At 45.4% G+C, this 13,691-nt stretch overlaps 1 protein-coding gene across 4 annotated transcripts; it reads right to left on the bottom strand.

Moving 5' to 3' along the window:
* Nucleotides 1-618: 618 nt before the first annotated feature.
* LOC115548723 (1-phosphatidylinositol 4,5-bisphosphate phosphodiesterase delta-1) lies at nt 619-11,940 on the bottom strand. 4 transcript variants are annotated; one of them, XM_030363528.1, is made up of 15 exons: nt 11,613-11,940; nt 10,150-10,338; nt 9,091-9,319; nt 8,346-8,475; nt 7,591-7,819; nt 7,130-7,331; nt 6,288-6,432; nt 5,690-5,842; nt 4,398-4,556; nt 3,959-4,118; nt 3,277-3,393; nt 2,718-2,896; nt 2,354-2,486; nt 1,746-1,895; nt 619-1,547 (listed from the first exon to the last, which is right to left on the bottom strand). In XM_030363528.1, exons 1-15 carry the CDS (start codon nt 11,641-11,643, stop codon nt 1,459-1,461), a joined length of 2,295 nt encoding a protein of 764 aa, XP_030219388.1. In that variant the 5' UTR covers nt 11,644-11,940; the 3' UTR covers nt 619-1,458. The 4 variants fall into 4 exon arrangements, with proteins under 4 accessions (XP_030219388.1, XP_030219389.1, XP_030219386.1 ...); XM_030363529.1 differs by having other exon boundaries at nt 10,177-10,338; nt 11,613-11,938; XM_030363526.1 differs by lacking the exon at nt 11,613-11,940 and adding an exon at nt 10,534-10,855.
* Nucleotides 11,941-13,691: the final 1,751 nt, after the last annotated feature.

Below are 13,691 nucleotides of genomic sequence, written 5' to 3'. Positions count from 1 at the left end.
TCTGAGACTATCTGATTTGAAATGGTGATATAAATTGTCTTGCACCCTGATTAGTACACAAAGATGTTGACCAAACTATACTATTCATATCGATTGGGAGTTCAGCCCATCAAACACGACTCCATTGTGGCGTAAACAGACGTTTTTCGTTGGGGCTCTCTACTAGAAAACCAAATATGTCAGCCTAGATGGTTCTATAGGTTAAACCACCCCTGGGGCTATGAGCCAAATTCTTTGGATTTGTGTTGTCTTGTGTTGCCTATTTGAGCGTCAGCCCTGGACTACCAGGCTGTGTGTTGAGGGCGTGGCCCTCCTACAGGTCAGGTAAAAACGATTATTCTCCGTCCTAGCCTGGCATTGTTGTCCGGACAAAGCAGCCTGCTTTCCCATATAGCAGCCGGTATTAAATTCTTGTCGGGGGGGGGGGGGGGGGAAGACATCCTTTTGTCACTTTAGACTGTTGGTGAGAACTCAGTGCTTTTCGAAGATATAACATTTTGATAGCCCTGATCCGTCCATGCGATGGTAAAGTTGATGAGGCTTTGTTCACCAAGCCGCCATATTGGGTCTTAACAGTAGCTGGGTGGGGATAATGAAGCTACTTGGGAAGCAACATGAATAAGTCCAAGCCACATTTATTTCCAACTGTAACGTATTGAGGTAGAAATATAAATACTTTCTTTAAAATTTGACAAGAAAAATGTATTATTTGGGAGTCAAATGACAATATGCCACTTTATGCTTTTCTATCAATTGGCTTAGTTTCAGTGAGTATTCTTGTGAATGTTTTCCGTCAATGATTAGTAACAAAAAAAACACATTTAGTTTGAAACGTTTTATCAGAGATTAAAAAAAATCAGCAGTGAGAACTGCTACACTCTGATACAAGAACAAAAAGTTGAAAATGATCAAGGACTTAGATGCATCATGTTCTTTCAATATTGGCATATACATAAATTAAGGCATTTAGACATAATACGATAAAGGCTACAAATGCTGGAGACAGTAGTCCAACAACAAAAGTGAATAAACCTACGTGAGCATATTAAACCCAATAGAAATACTCTCTCAAACCAACGCTCCCAAGCCAGCTGCACTAGTGGGAGTTAGTGTGTTTCTGTGTCCCACCTGCTCAAAGAATGCCAATGCCTAGGGGCTTCAAGTATAAAATTACTGTCGTGCTAAAAAAAGAAAAAAGGAATCTGCTGTAAGTAGTGCTTCTACATGTCTTATTCTAGTTATCCTCAAAGAAAAAAAGCCAGTGAATTTGCTGATCAGACCGACACAGAAAAGTTGTAAATAAAGTACTTGAAACGTATCCATCCATCTAGATCTACGTAGAAACTAATAAAAACTGCCGGAATAGTTGTAGTGTCATGTTGTCACACAGGAGTTTTTTCAGATGTATCCCCCTCTCTGTGTGATGCGTGTGTGTGTGTCGGTGAGACGCCTGTCTTACTACGCGTCGACCACCATGACGTGTACAAAGAGACCCGACGACGGGAGAAGGTCTCCGTTCTGGTCGAGTAGAGGCACGTGTCTGTATCCTACGAGAGAGAGAGAGGGAGAGAGCTCAGCTAATTGCTAAATTAAGATCAGCCACTCAACAGCATGCAAATGAGGTTCCTGTTGCGTCAAACTGTGCGGATGTGTGTGTGTGTGTGTGCTCACCCATCTGCAGGCTGCAGATAAGGTTTGTGTTTGTGTGCGTGTATACTAGGATGGGTGCGTGTTCCTCGGCTCACCCATCTGCAAGCTGGAGAAGGGGAGTGTGTACTGGCCGACAAATTCGTTGTCCGAGGCGCTGTCGTAGTCCTCCACGACGAAGCGGACCAGGGCCAGCTCCGGTACGTGCACTTCGAAAGTAAAGCTCTCGTTCCACGCGGGGTTGAACCCTGAAACCAAAACCCGTAGCCGTAGTTATGGATTCACATTTTAATCATGTCGTGTTTGCTAACCGTTTAGGGGCTCACCACTGTCCAAACCAGAAATTCAATGCACCCTCATTATCAGGATATTTTATCCATCGTTATCAGCGGTCCAAGTATCACATGTATACAGTTTCATACAAATGAGATTATTTGGGAGTTAAGCGTCCGTGTGTGGACATTTGGGTTCGACCCAAATAACTTTTGAACTGGACGGCAAATACGCTGACTACCGTGTTTTAGAATTTGCATGACAATGCAAAAAGCGAATTAAAAAACAAATGTTTGTCGGAGGAAACCAAAGTCAGCATTTAAATAAACAAGCACATTTAAATGTAATCTTACTTCAGTGAACAATAGTGAGTTCCAGTCACCTGGATGTGCCCGTCTAGTTTAGCAATCAGCTAGCTGACAAGCCACAGTACCGTTGTTATCGATGCACGCCGTCTCCTTCACCGCTACGTCAGCAGGGACGCCCTGCACCTCCACCCTCACCACCGGGTCCACAATGGAGGTCTTCTTAGCCTTCACCTTAGGCAACTGCTGGCCTGAGATCACCTGAGAAATACAAGATGTCAGTACAGAGAAAGCTTCATCAACCACAAATGATGTAGTCCCTTGAGCTGAGCTCAAGCAACATGTCATTAAGAGGGTGTGAGTGAGTGAGTCTTTCAGTCATTCCCTTGATATGACATCAGGGACCCGTCCCTAAACCCAGTATGTCCAAGTGAGCAACACACACTGCCTGTGAGCTGATTGGTTACGTGTCGGTCACATGGTCGTATTCACCATGATGTGGAGGTTCTTGTGCTTCAGCCAGGGCCCGCGGGTCAGGGTGATGGGGTCGAACTCGCTGGCGGCGTCCCTCAGGTAGGAGGGCTTCAGCACGTAGCCGCTGCGGCCGTTCACCAGGAAGCGGCCCTGGTTCAGACTCATGTCCGCGCAGCGCGTCTGGAAGTTCAGCGCCACTGCAGACCGCCAGACGGACAGACATGAATAATGGAGAGAGAGAGAGAGTCGAAGAGTTCAGCCCCAAGACCATGGTAAGAGCTGGATCAGGAACCAGCACTAGCTTGGGCAGTCGTGACAGAGTTACGAACGACAGGAAAGAGTAATGAAATGAGCCAAGATAATGGAGAAAGAAAAGTTATAAGTCGGAGAGCAAGCAAGAAAAAAAAAAAGGATGAAGAATAAAGTGACCCAAAGGAAGAACGATGACAAGAAGTGAAAGCGATAGAGAGTAAGGAGAGAATAAAAGCCAGAGAGAAGGAGCGAGACAGCAAGAAGGAACGAGCCAGACAAAGGGAGTGCTTGTAGCGGGGGGTTGGTACTGTGGGGGGCCTCGCACCGATCTGACAGCCAGCGTTCCAGAAGGGGACGGGGTTGTAGTTGGACGAGTCGGTCCTGGAGCCTGCGGGGTAGATCCGGCTCAGCTTGTCCACGTTGTGGTGGATGTAGCAGTTAGCTGCCGAGGAGAAAGACACTTAGACTGACGACCAGAACCTAAACCCCCTTTATTCTATGGATGCGCTTGTTTTAAAATCAGACAGCTGATCATCCACCTCTTATCTAACTCTATATAGAAACACCATTGTTCTACTACTAAATTCTACCATTCATAAGGATTATTATTAAAAGTAAAAGGACCACTTGAATAAATGGAATGTAGAAGTACTTCTGATGTCTAGCTTGGTTGTGTGTTCGTCGGTGTAAGCATATTAGTGTTTGGCGGCAACAATAGAGGATGAATTGAGCTGAGTTCACGGGTTTGTTTTGGGTTTCCTTTCGTAGATTTGATCAACTCTGGCTTCGTTATCCTGCTAGTTTAGACAAGTCGCATTTGACTCAAACTAATATTTGTTTGCAGAGATAATGATAATCATACAAAAAGTATATATGCAAATACTTCTACTACTACTACTAATATATAATAATAAGGTGACCATTCTACCATTTAGTTTCCACGCATATTCATTTGTGATGCTAAATTTTGAGATGTTCCAATCGCCCGAGCCCAGAATCGGTCGTACCAGACTCCTCCGCCAGCTCCAGGGCTTTGCCCTCCTTGAAGGAGGACATCTCGTAGAAGCTCAGGTTGTCCCTGGCGTCCGCGAAGCCGTTGAAGTGGACGCTCTTGCAGTACACCACCATGTCCGACAGCTCCTTCGCCAGCTTCAGCTTCTTCTTGTTCTGCGCATAGAAGGGACCGCCGTCACACTTCAGCCCATGGGCTGGTTCGGGGCCACGGCAGGCAGGGCTTAGAGGAACCCTGCTCAAGGAGGCCTATAGCGTAGACTAAGAGACCCTGGGATTCAAACCAAGAACCTTTTGGGGTTGGGAATAAAACCCCCTAGCCCACACTAGACTCCCCTTCCCCCAATTATTGAAACATTTGACACTTATGACAGCAAATACATTTAAAAAATAAATAAACGGCCAGTGACATCCTCCTCTGATATCGTATCTCACCTTCTTCCTCTCCTCCTCCTCTGCCTCCTCCTTTTCATCATCCTCGCTGTCCTCCGACACAGCGTCGTAATCGGCGGTGTCTGCCGCGGCCTCGGGAGAGAAGGCTGCCTCCAGCTTGTTCAGACGCTTGCCCTTGATGATGAAACGCCGCTTCAGGTCCTAGGCACGCACACACGGGAACAAGTGGTCAGTTGCAACACACACACACGCGCGCGCACGCACGCACACGCAGTGGTGTAAACCTTTACGGAATCCCCCCCCCCCCCCCCCCCCCTCCCAGTCACAATGCTCTGGTCCGGACACGACTTCTTCAGCCTCGAGGCAATGAAGAGGAAGTGTCTCACAAACCATAAAGGATACAGGCCTTGTGGCAACACAGGTTTGACGGCCTCCACTACATTTCATTCCCCACTCTCCTGTCTCTCTACCGTCCTGTCCTTGAATGTACACAAAAAAATAAAATCATAATGTGAACCAAATACATAAAAAATATTAAAGGAGACATATTATGGTGTTTTCCCAACAAGTTAACATAGTATTTGAGTTCCAGAAAAAATGTTTTTGAAGCCGTTTGCTGGAAATAGCTTTTAGGAAAAAAAAAATATTCCCCTCTGTTTCAGTCCCTTCAGAATGCGCCGTTTCTGGTGTCTAGCATTTATGCAAATGAGCTGCTGCCCATTGACTAATGAGCTGTCAGACTGAACCACAGCATGGAGGAGAAGGGGTTGTTGCCGTTTGCTGACACCTGGAGCTCTATATCTATATTATATAATATCACATAATAATAACATTATACACGGGTATTTATATAATCTATCTAATATCACGGCCAAAAGCTATGTGCGCATCGGATGATATTATGAATAATAAAGACTGTGTCTGAAGTCTCTGGTACTTCCACAAGTAAAGACTCGTAGTGGGGGATATCTCGGCCATGGTTGAGAAAGGGATTGTACTCCTGGAGCTTAGCTGCAGGGCTAGCGCCGAGTTCCCCCCGCCGGAGCTGCTCGTCCGCTGGTCCATACAATCTTAGCGATGCTCTGATTGGAGGGGAGTGGGGAAGTGGGAGGTAATATTCAAATGTGCCCCCCTCCTACGTAGGAGGGGGCGCCAAAACTGACTCGCTCGTTTGGTAGCTGGAGGCGGGCTGCTTCCAGAAATGCGTATCTCACTCAAAAAATCATGTACAGACTTATTTCAAAGTTTATATGCGTGTGGGAGAACAAAGGACCCCCAAGTCTCTGGTTTTGGGGTACTCTGGATGAATATGCATAAGCCAAGCCCACACTGACCTCCGGCGAGGGGAAGCAGGTGGGCATGGTGTCCCCCAGGGGCTGTGTGAGCAGGGCTGGCCCAAGGATGGAGCTCATGTGCTGGGCCATGACCTGCTGCTGCTCGACGCTGCAGTGGTTCTCCAGGGACAGGATGACCGGGTACTCAGACGTCTGGGGATGGAATTCAGGGGGAGGATGTCAATCTTTTCCAGCTTTGACAGCGTAGCACGTCTCCATAAATGTGCCACGGTCAGCAGCAGTGACAGGTTAGCCCCGTCAGACTAATTGTGTGGAATTTAGAAGAGATTTTACCTTATTCTTACTAACAATTTACTCTATTATGAAGTAGAAATTTTTGTACCCCAACATTGAATGTTTAGTATGTACGTTCTAAGCCGAATCTGGAAATTACAACTTTGAATGAAGGTCTCTTCAATTGCTAAACACCATATCATCATTATTTACTGCACACACACACACACACACACACACACACACACACACACACACACACACACACACACACACACACACACACACACACACACACACACACACACACACACACACACACACACACACACACACACACACACACACACACACACACACCCACCTTGAAGGCGTACTCGTGGATGGCCTGGATGGCGTCCTTGAAGAGGATCTTGGAGGTGAGCGTGTAGCCGTGGTAGATGACGGGCTCGCCGTCTGACCCGTCCCAGCAGTCCAGCTCCACGCAGCGGCAACCCAGCAGGAGGGCCCTGGGGGTCAAAGGGTCAGGTTAGCCATGGACTCAACACCGATTGTTTGCCGTGGAACAATCAGGACGGAGCTCAATGATAGATGGGTGACTTTTAGTTATATCATAACTATATTGGACGGAGCTCAACGACAGATGGGTGACTTTTAGCTTGTAGCGCCACTTGGGTCCAAGGGTCATTTTGAATTTCAACCTCTTGGCTTTCTGCCAAACGTAAGACTGTAACAGGTGCTATGGTAAGGTAGTATTAGTATAGGAAAAATCTGCTAAATGACAAAATTGTAAATTGTAGAAGTGTCTGTTAATTACCACATTTTAAATATAATACAGCAAAATTACTCAATTGTACTAGTACTGCCGAGGTATCCCGTAACTTACGCTATCGTTATAAACTAAAAGTATCGTTACTGAATCGCTTCGAGCAAATGTATTGAGATGTGTAACGATTCCTGCTGGAATGGAGATATGCACTTCCTTAGTGCACTTCCCACTACCTGTGTAGTTTCAGTTTCTGCTAAATGACTCAATTTTACGGCCAAAGTATCTGCTAAATGACTAAATTGCACTACAATAGCAGAAGTATCTGTTCAATGTCTAAATTCCCTTTCTGCAGCACAAATATCGGCTAAATTGAAAACGGAACACACAGCAGTACAGCTTGACGACGCGGTCGTACTACACAGTCCTAGCAGCTCTACCTGATGTAGGCCTCCGTGCTGCTTGGGCCCTTGAGCTGGTCCTCCAAGAGGTAGGTGTTGTGCGAGGAGGAGATGAAGTAGTGGCTGAGCGGCTGGCTCATGTCCTGGTACAAGGTGGCGTGTGTGGGGCTCAGCACCACGCTCTCAGGGTGGTTCAGGTATATGAGGAAGCCGTCCTTGGACAGGAGCTTCTTCTCCTTGACTGGGGGGGAGGAGGGGGGGAGATGGTGGGATTTACAGCTGCAGGCTATGGCATGGATTGAGACAAGGCTCTGTATGGAAAATATTTGCTATTTTTTTATTTTTTAGTGTCATTACGATTTTTTGTTGTAATTTCATTTATTTTGCGATTTCATTCATCATCATCCTAGATTAGTATTCAATGAAAAATAAATTACACAAAAATAACTTTATTTTAAATGATGAGAACACAGTCCTCGCTTTCAAAATAAAAGTCCCACCTTTTTCGTCTGGCTCGTATTTGTCGATTAGCGCGTGGGCGTCGGCCAGCGTGGCCTCCTCCCTCTGCTCCTGCACTAGGAACTGCTGCAGGTCGGCGGCGCTCATGAGGCCCGTGGTGCGGGCGTACTCCGAGTAGATGATGTCGATCTCCGGCCGCTGCGTCAGCAGCTCGTAGAAGCGCTCGATCTCCGCGCCGGACAGGTACCCCGATTTGGACGCGTCGCATTGCTGAAGGTTTGCACGAAATAAAAGTATATTCATTAACATTAATATAAATAATTAAATGGCTTTGAGTACAGAGGGAAATTTGAAACATTAAAAACACAAAATGAGGTTATAAACTGTGGTCTTTGGTATCACATCATCAACAAAAAAATTATTGTGAGCAAAGTAACAAAAAAATCCCCCTTTACCTTAAAAGTGTGCAGGTTGTATGAAATGCAAAAAGTAAAGTATATGCATATACCTTGGGTATGTGATTATCGATGCAAAAACATTAACTGAAATATTAGTTTGAGTCAAATGCGAGTTGACTCAAACTAGCAGGATAACGAAGCCAGAGTCAATATAATCTACAAGAGAAAACCTCCAACAAACCCTTGAACTGAGCTCAATTTATCCTCCATTGTTGCCGCCAACGCTAATATGCTAATGCCAACGAACACAAAAAAGCTAGTCATCAATTGTGCCTCATGTCGACGATGCGAGTCTGTCTGTCTGTCTGTCTGTCTGTCTGTCTGTCTGTCTGTCTGACCTTGAAGAGGATCTCAGCGTAGTCATCCTCCACCTCCATGTTCATGAAAAGCAGCAGGTCCTTGAGCTCTTTCTGAGTCAGCTTGTCGTCCACATTCTTGTCGGCCTTCCTCATGCAGTTGAAGATCCAGCTAGGTGAGGGGAGGGGGCTTGTTCAGGAAGATATTTAACTCAGGGTCTATCGTTTAATGTCATAACCTTTGCACAGCCCAGATCTGCAACGTAGAGACATTTTACGACTTTAACTCTTCTGTCAAGTCACTTAAGGTCATGGAGCTACAGCCCTGACAGCACCGGCTCTTATCACATTGAGGTCCACACCTTCCTTGGATGGATGCCAGCTGTCGGTCCTAGAGACCTCTTGTCACCGGAGGCCTTTACTTCACAACGCTCTGCTTTGTAAACAACATACAGCATGCTGTGTTCTGGGGGATTTCAGTTGGTTGAAATCTGCAACCAAACCGCTAGTTAGTTCAACTTCAACTGTGATGTTGCACTACCGACTGTAGCTCTAGTACTCAGAGATAACTGCAATGCCAGCAAGTGGGGCCTCGAACCGGCAACCCTAGGATTTGAAGAAACTCAAACTGCTTCACCAACAACCCGGCGACGCTGGAGCCGCCGCTCGGTGTCTGGAGGACACCTGTCACTCTGTCACAACCATCACACAGTTCTAAATAGTTTGTGATAGTTCAGCTCCCACGGCAACCGCCAACCGTCACCCCTCATCGCCACCCAAAGGATACTGCTCAGTCTTCACCTGGCGGTCCAGGCCCTTGGTGCTGGTGATGACCTTCTCCAGGCCGACCACCCAGCGCCGGGCCTCCTCCTCCGAGCTGGCGATGAGGTCCAGGTTCTTGCGTCGGCCCTTGAAGATGATGGAGAAGCATCGCGGGCCCACCTGCTCCTCCGTGTACTTCTGCAGGCCCTCCGACTGACGGCCCGGGCGCACCGCCGAGATGTCTTCGATGGAGACTAGGGGGAAGGGGAGGAGATGCGGTTTTCGGGAGGGTGCAGTGAGTTATTAGTGGCGAGTATTTTTTTGCTACGCAGGGTGTAGCGTAGTGGTGAGATGAGAGATTGCCTGCCATCAGTGCTCACCAACGTCATTTGGGAGATATATACGTATTGTGTCGATGTTTTGGGATAAAGTTTTACTTTTTTGACTAGGCCATTGTTCGATAATGTAATCGATGACATGGAGCTTAATTGAATATCTATCCAAGTCTATTGTAGGAGGGATTTATCCCCCGGAAAAACACATTTGTTTGAAAAAGGATTTAATATCCAGGTTACCTGGCCAACTTGTTTTTTTATGACTGCACTTGAACACACAGTCCCTTGCTCTCTCTGAACTGCTGACATGGGGAGACTGGGTGCCATAAATTGCCATAAACTAATTATCAGGACTCTCCTCATTTGACACACAAACGTGGTTATTAGCCAAAAGCCCTAACCGGTGTTCTTAGTCCGATAGAACAGATATGACTGTTTAAAACTAAACCATAGTTATATAACGCTATCTGGAGTTCTTAACCTGCTCCCTCCCACACCTTCAATAAATTGGGATTGCATATCTGATGGGACAACGCCTTAACCTTAAATTAATGTGTAACCAAGTTTGAAATAAGCTTTTCATAGTGATAGGCCTACCCTACATTTTTTAAATCAGAATTGTAATTTAATTCGCTTTTCCCCGATCAGAATAGATAACCCTGTTGCCCCCGTGTGTTTGTTTGTTGGATGCGTGTTGCTTATTGAAGAGAAACACAGGTGCAGAATGCTTATCAAACCGGGAGTCGTACGTGGCGCTCTGCGGGGAAGACACTCACAGGCTGGGTTCGACTTGAAAAAGGTCCGCTGTGACTCGTACCACAGGGTCTTGCAGTCATCCTGCAGTTTGAAATAGCGGGTTTTCTTCCAGGACGAAGAGCGCACCTTAAGCAGGTCTCCCCCCGTCAACAGGAACTGAAGGTCTCCATCTCCCTCCAGACCTAGAGAAGTGAGGGGTGGAAAATAGACAAACCAATCACTAAGACAACAACGATTTTCCCGAAGCGTGGATTCACGCTTGACTTAATCTAAAGTACAACAATCGAGACTGGGGGTCTCTACACGTCTGTTGTCATAAGGCTCGCAAACGACACACACACAATGTAATCGTCCGAAAGATCCGGTTATTTGCCTACCTAGGAACTTGGCATTTAAACTCGTCACCTTCTTCCTTTGAGCATTGTAGAGTTCTTCCTCCGATTTGGTTCGACTTGGCGGTTTTGTGCATTGCATCGTGAAATCTATTTGCTTTATTATACACGGATAAAAAAACAAAACACGACTGTAGCGTTACTTCAGCCGCTCTCTGACAGATCCGTCTGAAGAAAGGGCGTGTCCTTAAAGTTCTCTCCCTGGCTGCAGCCAGCCAAATCGATAGGATTTTGGGATTTGTTAATTACCAAAATTTGTCTCAGTTTTTAGATTATGCTTTTGCGTTTCGGAAATGGTTACATGGTCGAGTACCAAACATACAAATTTTAAAAAAAACGCGCATTAGAATGGATGATCATCCGCGCGTCATTGATTGAACCGGATTTACAGTACGGGATTCGTTGGTTTTATCCATCGAACAAACTTTAATGATAAACTCAGGCTATCCATTGCCACCCCATGACCACCTGAGATCGTGCGGTGACCGGAACGCGCTTCCAGGGCTCCCTCTAGCGGGACGACGGGTTCAGGACACATCGAGTTATTGACTACCAACGGACACCTTTTGTGACCCACGTTCAAACTCTTAGAGGCTGTAGCATTATTTAACTTTAAAAAATTGGAACCGATGTCGACGCATTGAAGAATGGTGCATTATCGAACTTTCTTCAGTCATCCAGGCCTAACGTGCAGGCTCATTTGAAAGTAAATGCACCATCTTCATACATTCAGTGCATTATTGTTTTGTTTTTAACAGTGATTTAGAAAGGTGGAAGAGCAAGAGGGCAGAATAATTATTGCTTTAAAGTAGGCCTATTGGAAAAAACGCTGGTGTGTTCGCAAATGTATTTTTGTATAAAATTGAAATATGAATCCAATGTGGATGAAAAGAGACACGCCTTTGGCAAATCGAGCCTACTTCAGAAAGCAATTCAAACAATACACAACTTATGAAATTATGCTTTTGGGGAATGTCAAAAATAGTTATCACGGCGATTGTAAACGGACAAACAAAACCCTAAAACAATTGAATGTCTTCTGATGTTTCAAACAAACGTCCTACCGTGTATTTTGTTGATCCCATTCGTCTCCATGATTTTTTCACCGAGTCTTGTACTTAGACCAAAAGGTTAACGTGAACTTCGTTTGAATGATCAACAAAGCACACTTTCACCCAACTAGGCCTACTTTCCGTCTTTCCATATGCCCAGTTGAAACTCAGAAGCGTAAACGTCGACTACGGCTATTTCACCAAACGTCGTGCTGCAAGTCAGGATCCCCAAGTGTACTCTTGCATAGGGCGACAAAACAGGTGCGATTTTCTTTGACAATCCGAGTAGGGGTGGTGTGTGTGTTTGTGGTGCTGGCAATCCGAGTTACCGGTTTGACAAGCCTGCAATGAATCAGAACTCGTGATGTAACCTCAGCATGCACAGCCTTTTGTTATAATAGGAGGGATCTATACACTCAAATGATAACTCTATTATCCACCATCACTCTTTGTGACTGAGCAGGTGTCTTGCTGGAAATCTGGCCTCACAGTCAACTTGATATAGGCTTATAGGCTTACTAAAATAAAAGTATGTGCTTGTGTTAAGGTCACAGGTGCATTTGTAAAGTCAAAGTGTTTAAGCCTTTCCAAGATTGTGCGCATGATTACCCATCTTTGTTTGGTCATCCAAATAAATCTGGTCAGATTAATTATATCGTTTTTTTCACATCCACATCTGGCAATCCACCACATATGCAATTCCAAATTTCTAAAATGTCAACAGCATGTAGATGGATATGGATATGAATCCTCACTGATGCTACACAGGGCCTGCAGGTAGGCCTACTGCACGTGTGGAGATGGACACAATGTGCGTGGAGATAGCGGGGTGAAGCTCTCAGCACTTCCTTTTCACATCCGGCTTATGACCCCCACCCCCCTGCACCGTCAGCACCATCAGCACCAGCGCAGAGTGGCCCCACAGAGGGAGGGGGGGGGTGGAGAGAGAGAGAGAGGTGGATAGAGACAGAGAGATTGGGAGAGTGCGTGTAGTAGAAGTCGATTCTAGAATCGATCGAGTTGTTAAATAATGATTCCTTTAAAATCAGTACTTGTACTTGTTTTTAAATACTCCAGTGTATTTAAAAAAACCTTAAACAGGCCCTCCTTTATCATTAATGTAGTCAGAAACTATGGCTGCCTATTCTAGTCCCTTGTCCCAGCTTGTCCTCAGATATCTAATATTACATGTATATATATATTGGATACAGACATAGTGACTTCTAATGCAAACTAACTTCCTTCCTTTATAGAGTTTAAGAAATATGTGCCAATATCTTGAGTGCCATTCGAGTTTGGAAATTGCCCATGGGGAAAATAACCTGCTATTAATAAAATATAATAAACTATGAAACTTGAGTTTACATTTTCTATGGTGGCTTCTCGTTTCTGTGCCTCCATGCAACAAAACTGCAGGCCCAGACCAGTGCATTAACCACTGGTTGTGCTGTAGAGTGAACTATCATGTTTCCAGGCTGCAACTATAGCAACTAAAATGTACACTTTGATGTTTCCATTCCATTATTCCCTTTCAAATTTTGTTTTAAGAAATTCCCCCCAAAAATCCATTAAACAAAGCTTGGACGAGGGGCAGTTGAAATGTAGGGACAAGGATAATATCGTTCTGTTTATTCGAGTGCCTCTACAAGCATGGACATGTCTCTCATGCTTACCATAGCTTTGTGCTCTCAGCCAGTCAAAGTTCCTTGATATCTTGGCGCCTGTTTGCATGACTAAGTACACACTTGAGTTATTTTGAGGGAAATTGTGAAATAACCTTCAAAGAATTTAATCAGAAGTGTGTGTGTGTGTGTGTGTGTGTGTGTGTGTGTGTGTGTGTGTGTGTGTGTGTGTGTGTGTGTGTGTGTGTGTGTGTGTGTGTGTGTGTGTGTGTGCGTGCGTGCGTGCGTGCGTGCGTGCGTGCGTGCGTGCGTGCGTGCGTGCGTGTTATACCTATTGTCTTCCATTCTTTTGCATTACTACTATTTCAAGCCTACCTACTGCTGTGGCAACCACATTTAGGATCAAGAACTAAAGTACATCTTATCCTAATGAATTTTAAATTGCGATTATATCTTACTCTTTGCATCG

This window comes from Gadus morhua, chromosome 8 (genome assembly GCF_902167405.1).
Source record: "Gadus morhua chromosome 8, gadMor3.0, whole genome shotgun sequence".
Lineage (NCBI taxonomy): Eukaryota > Metazoa > Chordata > Actinopteri > Gadiformes > Gadidae > Gadus > Gadus morhua.
The sequence above is the reverse complement of the archived record's forward strand: the minus strand, read 5'-3'. Positions and strand labels throughout refer to the sequence as shown.

Bases quoted from the DNA above. Each gene is read 5' to 3' on its own strand.
- LOC115548723 (XM_030363526.1), bottom strand. From the start codon at position 10,630: ATGCAATGCACAAAACCGCCAAGTCGAACCAAATCGGAGGAAGAACTC. The intron at 4,119-4,397 runs GTGAGATACGAT...TTCTATGCGCAG, and splicing joins AGGAGGAGGAGAGGAAGAAG to AACAAGAAGAAGCTGAAGCT. The intron at 1,896-2,353 runs GTACTGTGGCTT...TTTTGGTTTCAG, and splicing joins GGCGTGCATCGATAACAACG to GGTTCAACCCCGCGTGGAAC.